Below are 27901 nucleotides of genomic sequence, written 5' to 3' on the forward strand. Positions count from 1 at the left end.
ATTTGACATCATTATTATTCATGTTTTCATATAGCCAATGCCTATTTAGAGTTACTGTCAAGTTAATGAATTATTCTGCTTATCATTCCTTCTGGAAGTATTCTTCTTCCTTTTGGGCTACATTTCCTTCTTCCTGAGATACATCTTTTAATAGTTTCCTCAATGATGTTTGTTGATGGTAAATATTCACTTTTTATGTGAAAATGCTTTTGTTTTGACCTGTTTCTTCAACCACAGTTTAGGAGGACATTAAATTCTATCTGCACATTCTAGTACAGTAGCCATTAGCCACATACGGCTTTAAAGAAGTAGAAATATGATTAGCATAACTGAGGAACTAAATTTTACATTATATTTAAATTTTAAAATGAATATTTAATCATTTACTGGGAAACTTTAAAAAGTATGCTTGCAGGGCCCCTGGGTGGCTCCCTTACTTAAGCATCCAACTCTTGATCTAGGCTCAGGTCATGATCTCACAGTCGTGAAGTCAGCCCTATGTTGGGCTCTCTGCTGACAATGCTGAGCCTGCATGGGATTTTCTCTCTCTGCCCCTCCCCTATTTTCTCTCTCTCAAAAGTAAATAAACTTCAAACAAACAAATAAAAGTATGCACAACAACTTGAGTATACAAATTTTTTTTATCAATCATTGTATAAAACCTAAATATTTTGGATGAAATTTAGAGTCTGAATTCTGATGGGCTGTGAGTATAAAACAGATTTTACATTAGTATAAAAAAGTGTATATCTTATTAATATTTTTATATTGGTTACATATTAGAACAGTTTAATATATCGGATAAAACAAAATATATTAAAATTAACTTCACCTATTTCTTTTTTAACCTTTTAAAATGTGGCTCCTAGATAATTTTAAATTATATATATATGACATATTGTATTGCCATTGGACATTGTTGCTCTAGGTTATTATTCTTCAATGATTTTCCATTTTACTATTTTTAAAATAATTATAACACATTCTCATAGCAGTTTTAATATCTTACCAAATTCTGATTTATTGTTGCTGCTATATAGTCTGCTATTAGCCTGTTTTTTCTTTGTAAATAATCCATCTTTCCTTTTCTGATGGCTTTAAAAATCTTCTCTTTATCTATTGTGTCCTGTATGTCCAAGCCCACAAAACTAGGTATGGATATATTTTTATTTTGACTATGATTTAAACTTCTAGAATATAGATTTATGTATTTAATCAACTCTGAAAAATTCTCTACTACTATATTTTCATTTATTGTTCTCTTTCTCATTTTCTCTAGAGCTTTCTTTAGGAACTCATATTAGAGGTATGTTGGACCTTTTCATTCAATCTTCCATGAACCTTAACTCCCTTGTATTTTTAAATCCAGGTGAACTCCTCAGTTCTATGTCCATATTACTAATTTCCTCTTTACAAAGAAAAAAGAATCTGTGTCAACTGCTGTTAAAGATCTCCTATGAGGTTATAAATTTAGGATCTATTTATTTAATTTCTAGATGTTTTACTTAACTTTTTTCCATCCTACTTGTGTTAATTTGCTAAGGCTACCATTACAAATATCAGAGCCTGAGTAACTTCAATTGATGAATTTTCTCATAATTCTGGAGTCTAGAAATCTAAGAGCATGGTGCCAATAGGGCTGGTTTCTGGTTAAGGCCTCTATCTTTGGCTTGTTAGTGGCCATCTTCTCCTTGTGTCCTCACATAGTCTTTGCCCTGTGTGTGTATGTCCTAATTTCTTCTTCTTATAAAGGCATCACTCATATTGGATTAGAGCCCATTCAAATAACCTCATTTTAACTTAATTCACCTTTTAAAGACCCACCTCCATATACAATCATACTGTGAGGTATTGGGGGATAGGACTTCAATATATGACTCTTGAGAAAACAAAATACAGACTGTAGCACTACCTATTTTTAAAATTTTCAGTGTCTTCAACTTTGTTTTCCCCCTCATATCTTTAATCATTTTAATATATTAAACTTAATATACCAATTTATATATACATATTAGATGATTCTATTCTTAGAATTAGATGATATTAATTTTTTTTTTAACGTTCATTTATTTTTGAGACAGAGAGAGACAGAGCATGAACAGGGGAGGGGCAGAGAGAGAGGGAGACACAGAATCTGAAAGAGGCTCCAGGCTCTGAGCTGTCAGCACAGAGCCTGACGCGGGGCTCGAACTCACAGACCGTGAGATCATGACCTGAGCCGAAGTCGGACGCTTAACCGACCAAGCCACCCAGGCGCCCCGATGATATTAATTTTTTAAGGTGGGGAATCTACTTCTGCTGTTTGCTCAATGAAGAGAAAAATAAACCAAGGCAGGCAGAGTCAGCATTCAACTGGAAAAGATTTTTTATTTTTTTTTAATTAACATTTTTTTTTTTGAGAGATAGAGAGGCAAGCAGGGGGGAGGGGCAGAAACAGAGACAGAGAGAGAGAGAGAGAGAGAGAGCTAGAGAAAGAGAAAATCTTAAGCAGGCTCCATGCTTAGCAAGGAGCCCAACGTGGGACTTGATCTCATGACTGTGAGATCATGACCTGAGCAGAAATCAAGAGTTAGCTACTTAACTGACTGAGCCACCCAGGTGCCCCAGAAAAGATTTTCTTTTTTTTTAAATTTTTTTTTTCAACGTTTATTTATTTTTGGGATAGAGAGAGACAGAGCATGAACGGGGGAGGGGCAGAGAGAGAGGGAGACACAGAATGGCTCCAGGCTCTGAGCCATCAGCCCAGAGCCTGACGCGGGGCTCGAACTCACGGACCGCGAGATCGTGACCTGGCTGAAGTCGGACGCTTAACCGACTGCGCCACCCAGGCGCCCCGAAAAGATTTTCTTTTAAAAACACAGAGTTTCAAAGGAATAAGAAAAAAAAGGCAAGTTCTAAATTTAAAAATAATGGTTACAGAATGATATATTTTTAAAGTAGCTTTATTAAGCATAATTGACACACAATAACTGCATATACTGAAAGAATACACTTTGATGTTCTGATACGAATATATCTGTGAAACTATTATCACAATCAAGATAATAAACTTATCTACCACCCCTGAAAAATTTCCTCACAAACTTTGTAATTCCTGCATCCTATCCCTTCTTGTACCTCTCATCCCCAAGTAACTACTTATCTCCTTTATCATTATAGTTTTCATATTTTAGAATTTTAGATTAGCACCATACAGTACAGTTTTCTATGGTCTGACTTCCTTCACTCAGCATAATTATTTTGAAATTAATCCACATGGCTGCATGTATCAATAGTTTACCCCCTTTTCCTTGCTGTATAGTGTTTATCACATGGACATACCACAGTTTGTTTATCCATTCACCTGTTGATAGAATTTGGTTTGTTTCCAGATTTTGCCTACTGCAAATAAAGCTAAGATGAACATACACATGCAAGTCTTTGGATGGAGGTAGGTTTTAATTTTTGGGGGGTAAGTGCTTAGAAATATACATGGTAAGTATATATTTAACTTTTTTTTTTTTAATTTTTTTTTCAATGTTTATTTCTTTTTGGGACAGAGAGAGACAGAGCATGAACGGGGGAGGGGCAGAGAGAGAGGGAGACACAGAATCGGAAACAGGCTCCAGGCTCTGAGCCATCAGCCCAGAGCCTGACGCGGGGCTCGAACTCACGGACCGCGAGATCGTGACCTGGCTGAAGTCGGACGCTTAACCGACTGCGCCACCCAGGCGCCCCTATATTTAACTTTTAAAGAAATTGTTAAGAGCATCCAAAATGTGAAATTATATCATTTTATATCTCCACTAATGGTAAATGAAAGCTCCAGCTCCCCCAACTCCTTGCCAATTCCTGGTATGGCCAACCTTTTCATTTTAAGCACTCCAATAGATGTGTAGTAATATCTCTTTGTGGCTTTAATCTTATTACTTTTCTGATGGCTAATGATACTGAGATTTGTGTATTTCCCTGGAGACTAATAAATTTCAAATTATTTGAAATCTGAAATCTGTATATCTTCTTTGGCGAACTATTCAAATCTTTTGACCCATTTTGGGGGGGTCATGTTCTTCTTACTACTGAGTTTTAAAATTCTTTATATATTCTGGATACAAACCTTTTATCACTTATATCATTTACAAACATATTCTCCCAGCCTGTGACTTCTGTTATTTTCTTAATAATGTGTTAAGAGTAGATGTTTTAATTCTGGACTGCATTTTATCTATTTTCTCTTATGAATCATGCATTTGGTATCATGTCTAAGAAGTCTTTGTGACCCAGGGTCACAGTTATGGTCTCCTATGCTTTTTCCCCAAACTTCTGTAATTTTAAGTTTTATGATTAGACCTATGATCCATGTTTAAATTAATTTTGTCTGTAGCATGAGGTAAGAATAAAATTTAATGGATATCCAGTGGTTATAGCACCATTCATGAATCATACTTTGTATCTTTGTCTAAAAACAAGCATATGAATATGGGTCTCTTCATAGACTCTATAATATCCCATTGACTGCTGTAATTTATAAGTCTTAAAAGCAGGTAATGTGAGTTTCCAAAATGTTTTTTTTTTCAATGTTGTTTTGGCCATTCTAAGTCCATTAAATTTCTATATGGATTTAGAATCAACTCACCAATCTTGACAAAAAAATGCTCGCTGGGACTCAACTGAATCTATAGACTTGACAATTCAAAGAATTTTGACAATATTGAGTTTTTAAATCTATGAACACAGCATAGCTCTCCATTTATTTAGATATTCCTTAATTTCTCTCAACATCGTTTTTGTTTTCATTATACAGGTCTTCACATCTTTTGTCAGATTTATTCCTAATGGTTTCATATTTTTTTACTTCACAACTTATACTTTACATTTTTTTTAATTATCTGTTTTTATTTTAATCCCAGTTAGTTAACATACAGTGTTCTACTAGTCTCTGGTGTACAACATAGTGATTCAACAATTCCACATATCACCCTGTGCTCATCACACCAAGTGTACCCCTTAAATTTCATCACCTATTTAACTTATTTTCCCACCCTCCTCCTGTCGGGTAGCTATCAGTTTTTTCTCCATAATCAAGAGTCTGTTACTTGATTTGTCTCTCTTTTTTTCTTCCCTTTGCACATTTGTTTTGTTTTTTAAATTCCACATATGAGTAAAATGGTATGGCATTTGTCTTTCTCTGACTGATTTATTTTGCTTAGCATTATACTCTCTAGCTCCATCCATGTTGTTGCAAATGTCAAATTTTCATTCTTTTTATGGCTTAATAACATCCCATTGCTATATACACCACTTCTTCTTTATCCATTCATCAATCAATGGACACTTGGGCTACTTCCATATCTTGGCTATTATAAATAATGTTGCTATAAACATAAGGGTGCATGTATTCCCTCTGAATTTACCGTTTTTGTATTCTTTGGGTAAATACACAATAGTTCAATTGCTGGATCATAGGCTACTTCTATCTTCAACTTATTGAAGAACCTGTATACTGTTTTCCACAGTGGCTGCACCAGTTTGCATTCCCACCAACAGTGCACGGGTGTTCCTTTTTTCTCCACACCCTCACCAACAACTGTGTTTCTTGGGTTGTTGATTTTAGTAATTCTAACAGGTGTGAAGTGATACCTCATTGTAGTTTTGATTTGCTTTTCCCTGATGGTAAGTGATGATGAACATATTTTCATGTGTCTGTTGGTCATCTGTAGGTCTTCCCTGAAGAAATATCTACTCATGTCTTCTGCCCATTTTTTAATTGAGTTATTTGTTTTTTGGGTGTGAGGTGTATAAGTTCTTTATATATTTTGGATACTAACACTTTATCATATATGTCATCTGCAAAAAATTCTCCCATTCCATAGGATGCCATTTAGTATTACTGATGGCTTCCTTTGCTGTGCAGATGCTTTTTATTTTGATGTAGTACCAATGGTTTATTTTTGCTTTTGTTCCCTTTGCCTTAGTAGACACATCCAGAAAAATGTTGCTACGACTGATGTCAAAAAGGTTACTGCCTGCACTCTCCTCTAGAATTTTAATAGTTTCCTGTCTCACATTTAGGTCTTTAATCCATTTTGACCTTACTTTTGTGTATGGTGTAAGAAAATGGACTAGTTTCTTGCTTTTGCATTTGCTGCCCCGTTTTCCCAACATCATTTTTTAAACAGGGTCTTTTTCCTGTTGGGTATTATTTCCTGCTTTGTTGAAGATTAATGGACCATATAGTTGTGGGTTTATTCCTAGGTTTCTACTCTGTTCCATTGATCTATGTGTCTACTTTGGTGTCAGTGCCATACTGTTTTTTTACTACAACTTTATAATATAACTTGAAGTCTGGGATTGTCATGCCTCAGCTTTGCTTTTCTTTTTTAAGATTGCTTTCATTATTCAGGGGTCTTCCATGGTTCCACACAAGTTGTTCCAGTTCTGTAAAAAACACTGCTGGAACTTTGACAGGAATTCCATTAAGTGTGTAGACTGCTTTGGGTATTGTAGACATTTTAACAATATTCTTCCAATCCATGAACATGGAATGTCTTTCCATTTCCTTGTGTCATTTCATTGTGTCATTTCCTTGTGTTTCTTTCATCAGTATTTAATAGTTTTCAGAGTACAGGTCTTTTACCTCTTTGGTTAGGTACATTCCTAGGTATCTTATTATTTTTTATGCAATTGTAAATGGCATTGCTTTCTTAATTTCTCTTTCTGCTGCTTTATTATTGGTGTATAGAAATGTGAGAGATTTCTGTACATCGCTTTTGTTTCCTTCAACTTTGTTGAATTCATTTATCAGATCAAGCAGTTTTTTTGGTGGAGTCTTTCAGATTTTCTATATATAGTATCATGTCATCTACAAATAGTGAAAAAGCTTCTTCCTTACCCATTTGGATTCCTTTTCTTTTTGTTGTCTCATTGCTGTGGCGAGGACTTCCAGGACTGCTGAATAAAAATGGTGAGCATAAACATCCTTGTCTTGTTCCTGACCTTAGCGGAAAAGCTTTCAGTTTTTCCCCATTAAGGATGATGTTAGCTGTGGGTTTTTCATATTTGGTCTTTATTATGTGGAGGTATAGGTCCTTCTAAACCTAATTTGCTGAGTTATCATGAATGGATATTATACTTTATCAAATGCTTTTTCTACATCTACTGAAATGATCATGTCTCTTGTCCTTTTTCTTATTGATGTGATGTATCACACTGATTGATTTGTGAATATTGAACCACCCTTGCATCCCAGGAATAAATCCCACTTGATTGTGGTTAATGATTTTTTAAAATCTATTGTTGGATTTGGGTTGCTAGTATTTTACTGAAGATTTTTGCATCTCTGTTCATCAGAGTATTGGCTTGTAGTCCTCTTCCTCCACCCTGCCCCTGCTCCATGGTGTCTTTATCTGGTTTTGGTATCAGGGTATTGCTGGCCTTATAGAATAATTTGGAAGTTTTCCTTACTCTTCTATTTTTGGAATAGTTTGAAAATAGATATGAACTCTTCTGTAAATGTTTGGTAGAATTCACCTGAGATGCAGTTTTGTTCTGGACTTTTGTTTGGGAGTTTTTGATTATTTCTTTCCTTCCACTGGTTTTAGTCCCCCAGCCCCCTGCCAGCACCTTTAGGTGCAAGGTTGTTATTTGAGATTTTTCTTGCTTCTTGAAGTAGACCTGTATTGCTATAAACTTCCCTCTTAGAACTGCTTTTGCTGCATCCCACAGGTGTTGGACCATTGTGTTTTCATTTTCATTTGTTACCATGTGCTTTTTTTAATTTCTTCTTTTAATTCCTAGTTCACTCATTCATTGTTGAGGAGCATGTTATTTAACCTCCATGTATTTGTGAGCTTCACATATTTTTCTTGTGGTTGACTTCTAGTTTTATAGCATTGTGGTCATAAAATATGCATGGCATGATTTCTATCTTGAATTTGTTGAGGCTGGCTTTGTGGGCTAATATATGATCTATTCTGGAGACTGTTCCATATGCACATGAAAAGAACATTGTATTCTGCTTTTTTTAGGATGAAATGTTCTGAATATATCTGTTAAACCGATCTGATCCAGTGTATCATGCAAAGCCATTGTTTCCTTCTTGATGTTCTGTTTAGATGGTCTGCCCACTGATTTAAGTAGGGTGTTAAAGTCACCTACTATTACTGTATTATTATCAGTTAGTTCCTTTATGTTTGTTATTAACTGTTCCATGTATTTGTGTGCTCCTATATTGGATTACTATTTACAATTATGATATCTTTTTGTTGGATTGCCCCCTTTATTATTATACATAGTGTCCTTCTTTGCTTCTTGTTATAGTCTTTGTTTTAAAGTATATTTTGTCCAATATATGTATTAGTACTCCAGCCTTATTTTGACATCCATGTGCATGATAGGTATTTCTTCATCCCCTCTGTATTTATGTCTAAAATGAGTCTCTTATAGGCAGCATACAGATGGGTCTTGTTTTTTTTTTTTTAATCCATTCTGTCACTCTATGTCTTTTGATTGTAACATTTACTCTGGCTACATTCAATGTAATTATTGATAGATATGTATTTATTGCCATCTTATTACTTGTTTGCGATTGTTTCCAAAGATTTTCTCTGATCCTTTATTGTCTTTCTCTCATGTTTAGTAGATTTTCTTTAGTGATATATTTGAATTTCTTTCTCTTTATTCTTTGCAGATTAGGGGGTTTTGATATATGGTTACCATTAGGTTTGTATATAACCTCTTTTGCACATAGCAGTCTATATTAAGTTGATGGTTGTTTAAGTTGCAATCCATTCCTTACTCCTCTCCTTCCAACATTTTTAGGTATATGTTCTTATATTTTACATCCTTTTATTTTGTGAGTTCCTTGACTGATTTTTCACAGAAATATTCATTTTTACTGCTTTTATGTTTCACACCTTATCCTGCCACTTCTGGTCTCTTGATTTAAAGAGTCCCCTTTACTACTTCTTCCAGGGCTGGCTTAGTGGTCATGAACTCCTTTAGTTTCTGTTTGTCTAGGAAACTCTGTAGCTCTACTTCTATTCCGAATGATAATCATATTGGATAGAGTATTCTTGGCTGCAGAGTTTTACTATTAAGCACTTTAATTTTGTTTTAAATATTTATTTATTTTTGAGACAGAGACAGAGCATGAATGGGGGAGGGTCAGAGAGAGAGGGAGACCTAGAATCCAAAGCAGACTCCAGGCTCTGAGCTGTCAGCACAGAGCCCAACGCGGGGCTCGAACTCACAAACCGTGAGATCATAACCTGAGCCGAAGTCAGAGGCTCAACCGACTGAGCCACCCAGAACTTTAAATATATTATGCAACTCCCTTCTGGCTCAGAAAGTTTCTGCTGAAAAATCTCCTGCTGGCCTTCTGGGGTTTCCCTTTTAAGTTACTGTTTTCTTTCATCTTGCTGCTTTTAGAATTTTTTATTACCATACTTTGGCAATTTAATTACAATATGTCTTGGTGTGGGCCTGCTTTTGTTGATTTTGATGGGAATTCTCTGTGCCTTCTGGATCTGAACATCTGCTTCCCTCCCCAGATTAAAGAAGTTACAGCTATTATTTCTTCAAATAAATTTTCTGCCCTATTTTCTGTCTTTTCTTCTTCTGGGACTCCTATAATAAGAATGGTATTACAGTTGATGGAATCACTGAGTTCCTTAAGTCTATTCTTGTTTTGTATAATTCTTTTTCCTCTCTTTTGTTCAGTTCCATTACTTTCCATTACTCTCTTCTAGGTCTCTAATTCATTCCTCTACTCTTCCAGCCTGCTGTTCATTCCATCAAGCATGTTTCTCATCTCATTTATTGAGCCCTTTATCTATACTATGTTATTCCTTATCTCTGTGTCAAGAAAGAGTATCTTCCACTCTTTTCTCAATTCCAGTGAGTATCCTTATGATCCATTATTTTAAATTCTCTATCATGCATGTTACTTTTATGTTTTGCTTAGGTCTCTGGCCATTGCCTTGTCCTGTTCTTTCATTTGGGATATATTTTCTGTCTTCTCATTTTGTGTAAGTCTGTGCCTGTTTCTCTATGTTAGGAAAAGTCAGGTATGTCTCCTGTTCTTAAGGATAATGGCCTTATAAAGAAGAGGTCCTGGAGTGCCCTGCTATGTAATGTCTCATGTTTCCCAAGGCCTGGCTCTTCTGGGAATATTTCCAATGTAGGCAGCATGTACTCTCATGTTTTGTCCTGGACACTTTGTCCTTCAGGCCAGTTGTCTGCAGAGGCTTTCTTTGAATGCTGTGGGCATGTTTGGTCTCTGGTCTGAATGTGGTACATTGTAACCAGATGTGCTCTTGTCTGTGAAATAAAACCTGTTGCCACCATGGCAGGAACTGAGGCTCTGCAAAACTCTCGTGTGGGGAAATGTGGAATTGGCTGGGGTTTGGGCCAGTGTTCTGGGAGAACGGGCCCATTGTGCTGGGACTAAGGCCAATGTGACTGGGAGCGGTGGTTCCACCGGAGCATAGGGTGGGGGTTGGCTCGCTGTGAACAAGTTAGATAGTGAATGTAGGCCCTGAGCTCTTCCTGCAGCTGGCCTTGTGCTTATGCCTAGTGCCAGGGGCACAAAATGGTGCCAGTCAGTTCCTTTTTTCTCAGAGGGGTCTCTCCCTAAATGCAGTCTCTCTGGGACACACTCCAAAATGAGTAAATAACCTCCCCAATGTGTGCCTCAGGTGCTCTTCAGATCATTGTTTTCCATGCTATGTATTTGTAGGCTGTTTGCCTACCTTCTCTCCAAGAGCAGCCCCAATATTGCTCAAGCTCTCTCAGAGCCAAGCCAGTGACGTTTAAAAGTCCAGGCTTTATACCCCACTGGTTGCAAGAACTCATGAAATTCAGGCTCTTTCCCTTTCCAAGCCAATTGCTATGAGGATTTGTTTTCCCTGTGTGCTCCCCTCTGTGTTGGACTGTTTCTCACTCTTCTCTGCAACTATGGCTCCCTCCCCAGTGCAGCAGCCAATCTGTCTCCCAAGTAATGTCTCCACACTTCCTACTTTCTTTGATGTGGCTTTTTCTCTACCTTTAGTTGTGGAGTTTGTTCTGCCAGTCTTCAGGGCAATTTCTGGGATATTTAGGATGATTTGATAGTTATCTAGTTGTATCCATGAGATGAGGTGAGCCTACAGTCCTCCTATTCTGCCCACCATCTTCTAATCTCCTTTTATCATTTTAATATGCTTTTTAAAAACTTAAATTTCTGATTGTTCATTGCTACTATGTAAAGATACAATTCATTTTTGTATATTAATCTTGTGTCCTGTAACTTACTAAAGTCACTTATTAGTTCTAATGCATTTCTTTTTTGGTAGATCTATCAGATTTTCTATGTAGATAACCATGTTGTTTTCAAATAAATATAGTTTTACCTCTTTCTAATCCAGATACCTTCCATTTCTTTTCTTGCTTTATTGCATTGGTTAGAACATTGAGCACAATGTTCAGTATAAGTAATGATAGCAGACACCCTTGACTTATTCATAATCTCAGGGGGGGAAAATTCATCGTTTCACCATTAAGTATGATGTTAGTGATAGGTTTTTTGTAGATTCCCTTATCAAGTTGAAGTAGTTCTTTTCTATTTCCAGTTGGCAGAGAGGTTTTTTTGTTTTGTTTTGTTTTTTGTTTTTTTTAATCAGGAATGGATGTTAGATTTTATTAAATTTTTTTCCTGCATCTACTGAGATGAATATGTGGTTTTGCTTCTATAGTTTATAAATATGGTGAATTACACTGATTGATTTATGAATGGTTAGCCAGTCTTGTATTTTTGGGATCTACTTGGTCATGATATATTAACATTTTTATATATTATTGGACTCAATTTGTTAAAATTTTGTTAAAAAGTTTTGCTTCTACATTCATGAGATATATTAGTCTACAGTTTTATTTCCTCTAATGGCTTTATCTGATTCTGATATTAATGTTGACCTCACAGAATTAGTTGGAAAGTATTTGATCCTCTTCAATTTTCTTCAAGTGTTTGATATAAAATTATTATTATTTCTTTTATAACTTCTTAGAATTCTCTAGTGGAACAATGTGGACCTGGGGTTTTCTTTGTGGAACATTTAAAAATATACATCCATTCATCTTCATAGATATAGGGCAATCCAGGTTATCTACTTTTCTTTAATGGGCTTTGGTAGTTTTTGTCTTTTAAGGTGTCCATTTTGTTTTTTTAATTAAATACAAAAAATATATTTTATTCATCTCTGTCTCTCCAATACCAAACACAATAGTTTGATGAGTGAATTTTGTTAAATGAAAGTATGGAAAAATTGACTTCTATGCTCAAAAGTAATCTTCGTAAAAATTCATCTGTGTTGATTTTTGTGAGTACACAAAGGCCATCCTCATTATAAACAATTCAATACAAAAAAATTTAATTAGGAAGTAAAAATCCAAAGTTCCCCAATTTTTTGTTTTTCAATGCTAAAGGTAATATATATTTAGAAGAATTTTTTTTACTTTAAAAAACAGGATCACATTATGGAGCCAAGTTTTGAACCTGTTCCCTCCTTCCCCTTTAAACATATATCTAGCTCTCATTTAGTACACATCCAGATTCTCTCTCCTTCTTAAAGGATACATAGTAATCTCTCATTTGGCAGTACCATAATATAATCATACTCCTACTGATGGACATTTAGATTATTTTTAATTTTGTGATATAACATACAGTGATATAATGATATCTTTGCATTTTGCATTCTTGTGCGAGTATTTTAAAGTTAATGTTGTATGAAAGCAATATGTATACACAAATTAATAAATCAAATATCTTTAGAAGGCTGATTAGTAGTCATTTGCTTCATTTTCATTGCCCTTCCTATACCCTCCAAAGAATTGTTAAACCTCTCTGAAAATGATTAATAGTTCTTTTTCCCTGAAAGACATCTTAATGGAGTCTTCTTTTCTCCTGCTGTTTAAATTAGACATGTTCTAGGATTTTTGAACAGCTATCAGTCCAGGATTTACCTTCACTTCTCGGCTGTGCATATATCATGCACCTTCAACCCAGGGTCTTCCATTTTTGTTTATTTGTTTGTTCCTTTGTTTTGTAATAGCTTCTTTAAAAAATGGTGTATAGAAGGTACATTTTTTGAGACACTGTAAGTTTGCAAATGTCTTTATTTGATACTTACATTTGATTGATGATTTGGCTTGGAAAGAATGCTTCCTCAGTAATTTGAAGACATCACTCCATTGTGATATGGCATTCAATGTTGCTATCGATCTATCCAATACCATTGTGATATTTTTCTTTTCAAATTGTTATTTAATTTCTAGTTAGTTAGCATACAGTGCATTATTGGTTTGAGTAATCACTTACACACAACACCCAGTGCTCATTAAAAGTACCCTCCTTAATACCCACTACCCATCCAGCCCTTCTCCCACTCATCTCCCTCCATCAACCCTCAGTTTGTTCTCCAACATAACTGTCTCTTATGGTTTGTTTCCCTCTCTCTTTTTTCCTCCCTTCCCATATGGTCTTCTGTTTTGTTTCTTAAATTCCACCCATTAATGAAATCATTGGTGTTTGTCTTTCTCTGACTTATTTACCTCAGTGTAATACATGCTAGCTCCATCCACTTCATACAAATGGCTAGATTTCATTCTTTCTGATGACTGAGTAATATTTCATTGTACATATATACATCTTCTTCATCTATAAGGTGTGCATTTCAATTCCAGCACTGAATTTCAATTTCCATTTCAATTTTTTCAATACCTTTGGTCATAACTTTCCCTTATTATTCTTTTAAAATGTGTAGAATCTGAAGTGATGCCACTTTTGTCATCTAATATTATTTCTCTAAACATTCTGTTGATATGCTCATAGGAAAGTTATCAATTTTAAAACTTTACTGTCATGTATACATGAATTAATTTTATGGCTTTAAATAGGTACTGCTCACAATGACTTATTTTAAAATAGTTAAATTATTTCTGCTCTGCCAATATTCTTACAAGTCATTTAAACTGGGCCTTATTTTATTATCTCTAAAAATGATTAGGTGAGGGGCGCCTGGGTGGCGCAGTCGGTTAAGTGTCCGACTTCAGCCAGGTCACGATCTAGCGGTCCGTGAGTTCGAGCCCCGCGTCAGGCTCTGGGCTGATGGCTCAGAGCCTGGAGCCTGTTTCCGATTCTGTGTCTCCCTCTCTCTCTGCCCCTCCCCCGTTCATGCTCTGTCTCTCTCTGTCCCAAAAATAAATAAAAACGTTGAAAAAAAATTAAAAAAAAAATGATTAGGTGAAATGGGTTAAGATCTTTCCAGCTCAAAGAGTTTGATTCCATAAATTAAAAAACATATGTATGTGTGGTTCTAAGTTTATATGTTTCTGGTATGTTATTTTTCATTTTTAGTAGCAAGAAAATTTCCCTGAAAGTATTTATTCATGAAAGCAATTCCACAGAACAACAAAAAATAACAAAACTAATATTTCACTTAATTTTGATAATAAAATAATAGGCAATTCTCTCATAAGACTTTTTTAAAAAGGTATTCCAAAACTCTAATTTTTAAACACTTTTCAATAAGAACAGAGAAGTTTATTTGATATTTGTCCCAGATATCTGTTGTAATGTATTTTCACTCATGCATATAATAAGCAAGTGTTTACATGAAATAGAGCCAAAGGAGTCTATATGCCCTGCTCTCTGCAACCTTATTCAGATTTGTTTCCCAAAAAGAATATGAAATATAACATAGTCTTCTTAATTTTCTAAGGATACTTGCTGGTAACTCTTTGAATGTTTTTATTTAGACAGTGAATGTTTGTTTTTTAGCACTTTATCAAAATGCTTTATTTTATTATCTTTGTAACTAATTTACTAATTTCACTAATTATTACTTAATAAATAGGGAACCAGAAATGACTACATACAAAGGGATTTATATCTTTGATTCATAAAGGAAGATTGTCTCTTTTCCTCTGATTAGTCATGAAGCAGCAACTTTAGCAACAACCAATCATCCACCCTAATACTTTGAAATCCCTTGGATTCAAAACATCTGGTTTCTTCAAAGAGCAACAGTTCCATAACTAAGAATAAAAAATCACAGTCTTGGGGAACTAATAAAATTGTAAACTAAATTTTCCAAGGCAGCAATAATTTCAGTTCTGAAGATTATCTAGAATGCACATGAGAATGGAATTGTTTTTTCATTATCTAGGACCACTGAGTCTTGCATGAGTTCATCCATGATGTAAAAGCTAAAATCTTAAATGTATATCTATTTTCTGGCATTAGCTATGCCTCCCAATCAATTTATAAAGTGGACTGAGAAGCACACAAATAGAAAGTCATAGTATGGAAGGACCCTTAATGAAATTCTTCCAGAACTTTCATTTCACTGGCCACATTTAATTTCCTAATTAAAAAATAGGCAAAAAAAGTATAAAATCTCGCTGTCTACTATTTATAAGTGATACCCAAAATTGCAATACAGACAGTCTGAAAATAAAGAAGGAAAAAAGATATACTAGGTAAATGGTGAGGAAAAGGAAGAAGATGTAGCAATATTAAGAGCAGACCAGATAGAATTTAAGTCAATAAGTAGTAAAAAGGGGGAAAAAAAGCCTTATTTTATATTGATAAAATATTCAGTCCATTTAAATTAGTCATTAGCCATTATATGTACCATACAAAATAACATGAAAACACATGTTGGCAGTAGTAAGAAGATAGGCATAGACATTACTATAATAGGAGATTTTAACTATCTCTATGAATTTGACAGATTAAGTATAAAAAGTAATTATGGGAGGGGCGCCTGGGTGGCTCAGTCGGTTAAGTGTCCGACTTCGGCTCAGGTCTCACGGTTTGTGGGTTCAAGCCCCACGTTGGACTCTGTGCTGACAGCTTGGAGCCTGGAGCCTGCTTCAGATTCTGTGTGTGTGTGTCTCTTTCTCTCTACCCATCCCCTGCTCATGCTCTCTCTGTCTCTTAAAAATAAATAAATGTAAAAAAAATTTTTTTTTTAAATAATTATGGGAGCGCCTGGGTGTCTGAGTCAGTTAAGTGGCCGACTCTTGACTTTGGCTCAGGTCATGATCTCACCGTTTGTGAGTCTGAGCCCTGTGTCAGGCTCTGTGCTGACAGCATGGAGTCTGCTTAAGACTGTCTCCTTCTCTCTCTGCCCCTCCCGGGCTTGCGTGCACGCACACCCTGTCTCTCTCAAAATAAATAAAAATAAATTCAAACAGGAAAAAGTTAACTATGGTTACAGAAAAAATTTAAAGGCATGAATATTAACCAACTTGATTTGTATCCTAGAAATAGAAAATATATATTCTTTTCAAATTCCCACAGAATATTTTACAAAATAGACCATATGCAAGGCCACAAAAAAATCTCAAAAAATTTTAAGAAATAGTCAACATAGATTGCACATTTTTTTAAAATTTTTTTCAACGTTTTTTATTTTATTTTTGGGACAGAGAGAGACAGAGCATGAACGGGGGAGGGGCAGAGAGAGAGGGAGACACAGAATGGGAAACAGGCTCCAGGCTCCGAGCCATCAGCCCAGAGCCTGACGCGGGGCTCGAACTCACGGACCGCAAGATCGTGACCTGGCTGAAGTCGGACGCTTAACCGACTGCGCCACCCAGGAGCCCCAGATTGCACATTTTAATAATAAAGTTTTACATTTTTCCTTCTCTGAAGAGAAACTCATTTACATATGGTATCTTTCAATAAGGTCATGCTTAGATATCATTATTCTTGAATAACAGCCACAAACATTTTGTTTTAAAAAAGTCTAAAAGACTTAAATTGCTAAGAGGCTCAAAAAGATAAAGAAACAACATTTTCTTGATTTGTGTTCAATAATCCCCCAGCAGAAATGTTTATTTCCAGCCTTGTATTCATAAGAATGCAAACTTGCACTCACATACTGAAAATGACATAGGAGCAATATACAAGTTCAAGAAGAAAAAACGCCAAAAGAGCCAAAATTTACGTAATAGACACAGAAAGATAAAACCGAGAAAATACATTTTAGAAAAACAAACTTCTTAAAGACCATTGTATTTTACTTGCTTCCACCCTCCACCATTCTTAGTTTTATATTCATAAGGGTGTCTAATAGAAAACCAAGACCAACACCATTCATTCACAAAATAAGCAAACTAATAATTATTTTATTTCAATTTGTTATAACAGGTGATGAACTTGTGCCAAAAAGACATTGTGCTATCAAAACGAGGAATGAAAAACTACAGAGATTTCAGATACACTAAATCAAATAAGCATAAATTTCCTCCAAAGAAGTACAAATTTCCCAGTTGGCAAATATAATAGTTGGCAATTCCCAGACTGCCAAAGAAGCCAAATGCAATTTCTCTCTATTACTGATGTTACCCTGTGAATTGAACTGAAGGCCCTATGGTAACCAGCCCCCACTGAACAGTGTTTAAAATATAACTGCCTCACAATTAATTTTATAACACATCCAGTAAGTCTCTTCTCTGTAATGTGCCAATATGTTATGCAATAATTGTATCTTAATTACAAGTACTTTATATTCAGACATTAAAACCTTTATTAACATTTCAAAACTTGAAAGAAGAAAACTCCTTAAGCATTCACAGTGTGGAAGGTGCTTTATATTGCATGAATCATGGACAGGGCAGTGATCCTGCCATTACTATAATAAAAAAAGGTATTATCTCTCCTTCCTTTGAACATCTGTAGTACTTATCATCCCAATCACTCATTTGGCACAGTTTTGAAGTAGTAAACTCTTCACATGCATCTGTCTGATCTGAATGAATCCTTAAGGGCAATAGTCTCATCCTCTGTTTATTGGGATCTTCCACGCAAGTAAGAGGATCTACCTCACAAGCAAGAACTGTTTCTTAAATATTAAATTGACTTTTGTTAATTAACTAAGGAATGTCACCAACATACCCTTCCTTCAACCGCATCTGTGGAGCATGGTTACCGCTCTATATTCCAGAGTGTCTATACTTCCAAATTTTCCCCAAAATTAAAATGAAGCAAACAAAACAACAAGGTCTACTTAACATAGCTAGGTTTTAGGTAAGCGGCATTAGAGAAAATGAATAAATTTTCTTTAGATTAATCCTAACTCTAATCAAAGATCTTCAAACATCTAGGTTCTAGCAGAATTAGGTGGGCCGTAACACTATTTTAAATCCCTGTCCCAGGGTTAGAAAATAATAGCAACAATAACAAAGCTTTACCATCTGTCCCCAAAATTCTTCCTTTCTTCTCTAGACCTTCCTACACTCAATCAGCGGTTACCCCTACACCTTCCAAAAGGTTCCCATGGCTCATGTCTTTAGCAATTCCACTGTATAATGACTCAAATTTTAACACACGTTTTAGAATATCCTTAAGGACTTGTTAAACACAAATTGCTGGGCTCTACCCCTAGAGTTTCTTATTCAGTAGGTCTAGTGTGGGTCTGCATTATTTGCATTTCTAACCAGCTTCAGGTGATGCCGATGCTCCTCATCCAGAGACCATACTTTGAGAATTACTATACACTCAAATCTGCCCCCATTTCTCTAATGTTTACTGTGCCTGATTATATCATGCAAATCAATTTTAAAGTTTAATTCTTCTTTTAGATGAAGCTTGGTATCTTTACTATTCTAAATAGGAGTTGGCCATGTGAAGTGAATGGATGGCAAACACCATTTTCAAAGTCTTCACGTGGAGACTTTCAGTATAGTATTAAATGTGTTTGGACAAAGAGTGACTCCCTAACTTTTCTAGCTCCAAAATGCTACACAGTCATTTGGACCAGGTGACTGTCTCTACAGGGAAGCAACAAACTAGTTAGTTATTCGGTCCACATTAACCCAATTTAGAGTTACAGGGATGCACATATTATCCCCTTTGCCAGGAACCTTTCCCCCTCCTTCTCATATGGTTAACTTGTTTTCTTTCAGATCTTAGCTCAGAGATGACTTATTCAGGGAACCTTCCTTTTCTTCCCCATGACCAGGTCAAACCTATTACGGGTTTTCATAGAGTCACTGAATCCCCTCCTTTGTAGCTGTTGTCATGGTTCCATTTTTCGCATTTGTTTATATAAGTATTTTACTAATAGTTATTTTCTACACTGGATTACAAGCTCCAGACAGGGAATGTTTTTGGTTTTGATCACCATTATACTTTCAGCACCTAGCACAGTATCAGGGACATAGAAGATGTTCTCAGATATTGAAGCTCAGATATCTGAGCTTTTTTTAGCCCAAAGAAAGATAAGGGGAAGTATTCCTTCTATACTTTGCCCTTTTCAGCTACCTGATTAAAAAAAAACAAACAGAAAAACAAACAAACAAACAAAAACCCCTGAAAAACAAAAAAAACTTACCTTTTCTGAATAATTCTTGGAGACTTTCAGCACTTTGATTTAATACAGCCCATATTTCTTCCTCCTGCAGAGGTCCACCCCGAACCTCCAGGGCCTCAGCTAGTGACACGTGCATATTACCTAAGAAACAAAGGAAACAGAAGGGGTACATATCATCAACTTGCACTGCATTTGTAGTGGTGAAAGTTCTACATCAGTGATGAGAGACTGAGGTTCCTATCTACCTAATTTCTCAATATGGCCTTTAATCTAAACATAATCCTACAGCTTAAACTCATGGAGGATAAAAGAATTAGAGGGAAAAAAATCTGAAAATAACTACTTGCCCTAGCCCAACAGGATCAGCTTCAGAGCCTGAACTGGAAAATAGGTGGTGACTATTTCATGGCAGAAGAGAGAGACTTGAAGGTACCAGGAGGCACCAAAATGTGGATGATTAATTAAATCAGAGCAGAACTGAAGGCCTTTCAGATTATACTTCCAGGCTTCATCCTATCCATCCCAGGTAAAAAAGAGTAGAGAAGAGCTCCTACAGCCATGATGCATGAAGCTGAAATAAGATGGAACACATTTCTTCTACTCACTAATTGATTTCTACATCTTCAATATATACAGTATAACTATAAAATTTTTCACTGATGGACTCAACTACTTCCAGACCCAACTTTGCTGCCAACTTACCATTTGCCCCTGGGAAGACCATTTCACCTCTAACCACAGTTTTCTATCCGTGACATGGGAGTAATAATAATAGTAACAGCATTGCCATTTTGGGGTGGCTATGGCAGGGAAAAGGGTTATTCCTGTAAACATGCTTTGTAATCTAACTCTGTAGAGGCTGAATTAATAAAAAATCAGGAGGTTGACTCTGTGGTGACATTTTTGTAGGGACAATCTTTTTCAATGGCATTAAATTAAGTGGGTGATAATATTAATAAATTTTAAGGTTTTCTACGGTGTTCAATAATTCTATTTTCGTTATGCAGGCAGGGGGTGGGGGGAGTCGATATCATCTATATAAAGTGTCCTACATTGACATTCCTTGAAAAGAACATTATTCCTTACAATGATCACTAAGATTTCTATCCAAACTAACCAATTTGAGCATAATGTGTATCTACTGGTAGGTAGAAGCAGATGGGTTTAGCAAAGAAGCTAGAGGGAGTGAAAAATGTTAAATGCTTATTTTCTGTAATTATAACCATTAAATTTTAAAATTAACCAACAAAAAACAGCTGTTTTAGAGAAAAGTTGATTTTGTTTACTCAACTAACAAGAATAGCTAATATTTTCTTTTAAATTACATTTATGATACTTTAACCCAGAGTGAAAAGAAAGCAACTCCAGCTACAAATGAGGTCAGCCTTGTCCTGTTACTTTTCTTTTCAAATATTTACTATAGCATTTTACGCTTAGAGTCTACCTTGAGGGGTGTGTACTTAAGTGCAACAATGTGGTAGTTAAAAGGGAAGACAGAAGATACTGCTTAGAAAAAGCCAAAGTCATTTTTACTTAGCTTGTATAGAAATGATTATTTATTCAAACACCTCTTCCCCAAAAAAACTCTCAGTTTCATATTCACTTTATTAAATGGCAGCATATTTATTTTTTAAAAAATAATACGCTTCATTCCTTTCTAAGAGATAGGAGCTATTATCTTCTACGTAAAATACTGTATTGAATTGGAAGTTTCAACAGATGCGTCAAGATACTATTAGGAATCAGATACCCAACAGGATTTGTGAGTAAGTCTACCCTGCAGCAAATTTCCAAAGTAATATGTCTGAGAACTGGTTAGATAGCTCTAAAGCCTACACATAATATATAAAGAGTACAGAGAACATTACATATGAGGAATTTCTTTGAAGATAGTTGTACTGATTTTCATGTCTCCCTCAAAGTAGAAGGGATGCAGGAAGGTGCCTTTGTTTAACATCTAGCCAGCAAAAGAGGCCTCAATGGAACCCCCAGGAGCGCTTCCCCGGTGTTAGGGAGTTCACCAAAAGGAGGACACCATAGACTGGTGCCTGATACTTCAGGAATCTACAGGTTTTGGCTGTCATTCTGAGACAGCAGCCAGAGAGGAGAGAGCATACAAGACTCAGAGTGAGGAAGCATGCTGTATTTGGGGTGGGGTATAAACAGCTTGGAGCTAACAAAATTCTACCCAGATGAAAATGTTATGAAATTTAGGTTGTGGCAATGGTTGCACAACTCTGTACCTATACTAAAAACCACTGAAGGTAAATTTTAAAAGGGTAAATTTTATGGTATGTCAGTTATATCTCAGTAAAGCTGTCTAAAAAAAGTAACCCTACTCAGAGTACCTCCTGTGGTTCCCAGAGTACCATCAGGAGGGGAAAGGTGGGAGAGGGGTAGGAGGGATGAACAGGAAGGATGAGGGGGTAGGAAGACAGGAGAAGGAGAAGGAAGTAGAAGAAGAATTAGGTACTGGCTAGTAGAAGGGATCATATTTTGAAGTGTCACAGAAAGTACAGCTCCAGGGAAGGTCTCTGAAGAACACACTAAAGTACATATAAGAGAAACAGTTAGCCTTAAGCACATATCAAGTTCAAAATGAGTTACAAGTCAGGCAAAAAAAATTATTTGCCTCTCTATCTTCCTTCCTTCCCCCAGTTTAAATCCTAATTGGGTCAGATAAAGCAACTTGCAAGTGGGTGAGGAGATAAGTAACAAAAGGAGAAGCTAAGCACATTGCCTCCCGCCTATAGCTAATTGTAGCTATGGGAAGGAATAGCTTTGAATGAAGACTGAAGTGTTGATTAATATACTAACTAGGCATTTTTAATGATGGAATTGACCTTGTATTTTCAACTTGAGTGACTGTAGTTCTTTTTTTTTTTTTTAATTTTTTTTTCAACGTTTTTTTATTTATTTTTGGGACAGAGAGAGACAGAGCATGAACGGGGGAGGGGCAGAGAGAGAGGGAGACACAGAATCGGAAACAGGCTCCAGGCTCTGAGCCATCAGCCCAGAGCCTGACGCGGGGCTCGAACTCACGGACCGCGAGATCGTGACCTGGCTGAAGCCGGACGCTTAACCGACTGCGCCACCCAGGCGCCCCTGAGTGACTGTAGTTCTTAAGTGACTGTAAGGAGAGAATTATGGACCTGAATTTCTACATAGAGGCAAGAGAAGAACTTCCCTCATGAAAGGAAGGAAGGAAGGAGACAAAATAAGTTGCTTATGATTACACCTTATGCATTCCATTGTAAAGCAAATGATCTGTATCATATACAAAGTTCTAAAACTTAAGATACAGGTTTATACTTAGTTTTAAAGAAATTGGTTTTTAAAACATAATTATTTTCTTCAATAATGGCCAAACTATGGAGAGAGCCCTAACGTCCATTGACTAATGAAATGAAAAAGAAGATGTGGTGTTTATATATATATATATATAATATGGAATAGTACTCAGCCATCAAAAAGAATGAAATCTTGCCATTTGCAATGATGTGGATGGAGCTAGTATGCATTAGGCTAAGCAAAATAAGTCAATCAGAGAAAGACAAATATCATATAATTTCACTCATATGTGGAACTTAAGAAACAAAACAGATGAACATATGGGAAAGGCGGGGCTAGAAGAGAGAGAAACAAACCACAAGAGACCCTTAATGATAGAGAACAAACTACAGGTTGATGGAGGAAGGTGGTGGGAGATGGGCTAGATGGGTGATGGGCACTAAGGAAGGCATATGCTGTGATGAGCACTGGGTATTGTATGTAAGTGATGAATCACTGAATTCTACTCCTGGAACCAATATTGTACTGTATGTTAACTAACTAGAATTTAAATTTAAAAAAAAAAGAAAGAAAATCACCATAATAAATATATAATTACTTCCTATAAGAAAATGAAAAAGTAAAAGTAACTTCTGAACACAACAGAATTTTTCAGTGCTTGATTTGTCTTATAAAGATTACTGATTATACTTCTGTTGTTTGACTCAATCAGGCTGAATTATATATTAGTCTCCTGTTAATTTTTATTAGAAAGTATTTGTCTATTCAGTGAAGTAGGATCTCTATGCATCTCTAGCTGGAACTCGTTAGAACTTCAAAACATAGAAGGAACACTATTTTTGAAAGCAATATTATATAGCTAACACAATAGATTTGATATTTTTAATTTACAGCTTGCTAGAAAAAAAGCTTAAGACTTTTTAAAACTGCCTCGCCCCTCAAATCATCCAATCTCAAAACTTAATGTATTGCTAAAACAGCTTTCTAAAAATCAAACAACACAATAATTTAAAATTATCTACCATCACCATGTTTGACAATTGCCATCACTATCCTTATCAGTTTTCTCTATTTTTATTCACCTTTACTATGGCTTTCCATATCACTATCTCTGAAAGAAGACAAGGGAGGGGCACCTGGGTGGCTCAGTCGGTTAAGCAACTGACTTCGGCTCAGGTCATGATCTCACAGTTTGCGGGTTTGAGCCCCGCATCAGGCTCTGTGCTGATAGCTTGGAGCCTGGAGCCTGCTTCGGATTCTGTGTCTCCCTCTCTTTCTGCCCCTCCCCCACTTGTGCTCTGTCTCTGTCTCTGTCTCTCTCTCAAAAATAAAATATGTAAAAAAAATTTTTGAAAGAAGACAAGGGAATGAAAGAAATGCAGAAGTAGAAGAAGAATGCAAATAAAAAATAAATAAAAAGTGGAAAAGTGGAGGAAAAAAAGCTTGAAGTCAACCAATAGATGAAGGAAACAATTTGTCATGAAAATTCTTAAAAGTGTATTAACTTCAGTTGTTTCCTTTAGACACAGTACTAGACAATTTGGGGTATAGATGTATGACTGGCATTATTTTACCATCAAAGAGGTTCTGTTTTACAATTAACATAACTGTATTATTTACTTGTTTCCTTGAATGTGGTAGGCTACATGATAATGAAGGTTAAGGGAAGATTTTCAAATAAGAAAAATTAATTATATTACATAACCAGAATCTTTGTGTTTTTGGTTAACACAAATATTAGGTCATGACCTTAAAACTGTGCCCAGTCAGAAAAGCCACAGAAGGATTCTAACAGATGTCATTTTAATCCTGAGGGATTTGTGGCACTCAAAAATAGGAAGCATAGAAAAGTGTTTCCAAAAAGATTGAAATAGTAAACAGATTAACTGAATCCAATCAAGTCATGTAACAATCCGTCTGGGGTTAGACTAATGAATTAGGTTTGTTTAAATTGATTCTAAGGAAATAGGGCTACAAGATTACCCTATTTTAAGAACAAAACAACTATAAAATAGAGCTCTGTGTGTGCCACTACAGAGCTCTTTGTGTGGGCAAAGATCTACTCACCATCCTAGCTAAGGACTTCGTTGGCCTTTAAGACACAATAATGAGAGGCACCTGTGTGGCTTAGTCAGTTAAGCATCTAACTCTTGATTTCGGCTCAGGTCATGATCTCACAGTTCATGGGATCGAGCCCTGTGACGAGCTCTGTGCTGACAGTGCAGAGCCTGCTTGGGATTCTCTCTGTCTCTCCCTCTCTCTGCCCTTCCCCTGCTCACTCAAGCTCTCCCTCAAAATAAATACATAAACATAAAAAAAAGAAAATAAAAGAAAAGAAATCATAATGAGTTGAGAAGGCAACCTCCAAAATTATAAGTATCTTTTGATCCAAAAGATTCACAATGAAGTTTATAAAAAGTTTAAGAGATGCAAGCCCATATAATAGTATTTTTTTTTAATTAAAGAATCTGTACATATTTGGTATTTTAGGTGTTTCTAATATTTAGGAGAAATAGGTCAGTTAGAATAATAGATCTGGTCTTTGATATCAATTTAAATAATGTAATTGAGAAAATGAGTTCAGACTTGTATTTTAAAATGTATCAAATACCACTGGAACATATAAAAGAAATTAATCTTAGCATACTTGTAAGGTTTCATTCATCAGATTTATTTAAATAATCAGGAAGATGATTTTTTTGTCAGACAACTGAAATACTTAAAATTTTTTTATTTAATATTTAATATTTAAAAATATGAATGAAGCTTAAAATATTTTTAAAAGTTTAATTAACAAAGTTTTAAAATTATATACCCAATTACATAACTCCTTGAAAGTGACTTAAATTTTTCTACAATAAAGTAATTAAATTGACCTTAGAATCTTAAGAACTAGGTTTTAGAATTTTTAATTTAATACAAATTTAAAAATAATTTTAATAATCTTTTTTGCATACAATAATACCCCAGAGGCCATTTTTTCAAAGTTAGGAAAAAAAAATCAATTAACTCAGAAAATCATCCTGGGTTACATAAAGTTTTCTTAAATACAATATCAAATGTTTGATCCTTAGAAGAAAAAAATGATAAATTAGAATCTATCAAAATTGAAACCTCTGCTTCTTGAAAAGAACTGCTAAAAGAATGGAGGGAAAAAGACACAAATTAAAGGGAAATATTTGCAGATCACATAGCTGATAAAAGATTTTTATTCAGAATATATAAAGCATTGTCAAAAGTCAATAATGGGAAACAATCCCACTTAAAAAAAATAGGCAAGATATTTGAATACACACTTTGTCAAAGAAAATATCCGGATGGCAAATAAGCATATGAAAAGATACTCAACATCATTAGTCATTAGGAAAATGAAAATTAGAACAATGAGACATTGTTACATAGTTATCAGAATGGCTAAAATGAAAAAGACTGTCCATACTAAGTATTGACAAAGATGACAAGGAACTAGAACAATGGCTAGTGAGAATGTAAAATGGTACCCTTTGGAAAAATATTTGGTGAAAGTTTCTTAAAAAATTAAATTTAAGTCAACCATATGGTCTAGTCATTCCACTCCAAGGTATTTACCCAATAGAAATTAAACCACATATGTATATGAAGTCTTATATGCAAATCTTCATTGCAGCTTTATTTGTAAAAGCCAAAACCTGGAAACAAGCAAATGTCTATCAACAAATAAATGGATAAACAAATTTATTGTATTTCCACAATGGATTATTAATCAGCAATAAAGAGGAATGAACTGTTATTGATACATGCAACAACATGAATCTCGAAATTATCATGTTGCATAAAGGAAGCTAGACAAAAAAAGTATATAATTTATGATTACACATGTAAAAAATTATAGAAAATGCAAACTAATTTATAGTTAGAGAAAATAGTTCAATTGCCTGAGGATGGCATTGCTCTTTGGAGAAGCATGTGGTAGTGATTATTAAGGGACATGAGAAAATGTCTGGAGATGATGGATATGTTCATTACCTTTACTGTGATGATGAGTTTTACAGATGCATCTGTATTTCATAACTTATTAAATTGTGTCCTTTATAAGTATAGTTTTTTATACATATGTCAATTATGCCTCAACAATGCTGTTTACAAGAGAAAAAACAAACTAAACTGACAAAAGTGAGACAGCACTGCCTTTCTTTGTCCCATGAAGCTGTCTGAATGTTTTTTTATTGTCAGAAAAAAACAAGCCCCAACTTCAGGTAACACATGCTTTTATAAAACAAAAAACAAAAGAGATGTGTTTTCTAAAAGGAAACTTCTCCTATTTAAAAAAAAAAAAAAAAAAAAAAGCTGTAAGGCTAACGAAACCAAATTCTATGGCTAAAGTCTAAGATCTTCTCTCCTCAAACAGCCAAAGCGTATCTAAGATGCCACTTAGATGTTATTGAAATTAGAATTTGTGAACTGATAACACAATTGTTTTAAAAATCCATTACTCAAGATAGCAATCCGTTGTTTTTCTCTTAACTTCTAATTTCCTAAGCATTTAAATCCAAAATGATAATTACAATAGTTAGAGGACATGCTAAATCATGTGAAAGTATTTCTTTTATCTATTAATCTAGAATGGTCAACACCAAGACCGATATATACGAAGTGGAAACAATAAAAGCACTATTATAACTCTAGAAGACTAAAAGCTAATTAAAAAAATACATTCCTATTTCTTTCTATTAGGGTGTAGGTATAGATAGATCAGGTAGTAGAGAAAAAGCATTATTGCCTAATATAGTTAGGAAAGACTGAGGAAGAATTGGGATTTTAAGGAGAAAAAGATAAAACTCAGTGAAATTTTAATTGGATGTTGCCTCAAGATAGAAAACAGCATGTGTCTAAACATTTTTATTGAAGTTGGAGTAGTGCTTAATATTTGTCAACTTTTCCATTACATTTTTCCAGTGAGAGAAGAGAAACTAAAACAAACACAAGTCTAAATTGCCTTTCTGGTTCTCTGGTTCATGTCAACCACTTATCTAAATAGAAATCATATATGCCTGTTCCCTGCTTTCAGACGACAGCTTCAAAAAACAAGAAGAAAAACTGTGGAATTCTTCACTCTCTAGATGTCATTTAAACTTAGGAGAGAAGTAAATGGAAGGAAAAATCCCTAATTTCAACGTTACATTTCTTCTCACCAACTGAGAGTTACCAACAGAAAGTAATGTAGTGGTAGAATTTCAGTTTTGAGCAGTGCCTTTCTATATCACCCCTCCTCCCCACCTACTGACTCTTGA

At 35.1% G+C, this 27901-nt stretch overlaps 1 protein-coding gene across 9 annotated transcripts in view; it reads right to left on the reverse strand.

Moving 5' to 3' along the window:
* The window catches only part of PTPN13 (protein tyrosine phosphatase non-receptor type 13), a 228831-nt gene that overhangs the window by 153541 nt on the left and 47389 nt on the right, over nucleotides 1–27901 (reverse strand). For all 9 annotated transcript variants that reach the window (XM_040479058.1, XM_040479028.1, XM_040479075.1 and 6 more), the window contains exon 2: nucleotides 19362–19481. In XM_040479058.1, the coding sequence (XP_040334992.1) occupies nucleotides 19362–19476 (115 nt within the window). In that variant the 5' untranslated portion in view covers nucleotides 19477–19481. The remainder of the gene's footprint in view (nucleotides 1–19361; nucleotides 19482–27901) is intronic.

This window comes from Herpailurus yagouaroundi, unplaced genomic scaffold, assembly GCF_014898765.1.
Source record: "Herpailurus yagouaroundi ecotype Mexico unplaced genomic scaffold, PumYag 28, whole genome shotgun sequence".
NCBI lineage: Eukaryota > Metazoa > Chordata > Mammalia > Carnivora > Felidae > Herpailurus > Herpailurus yagouaroundi.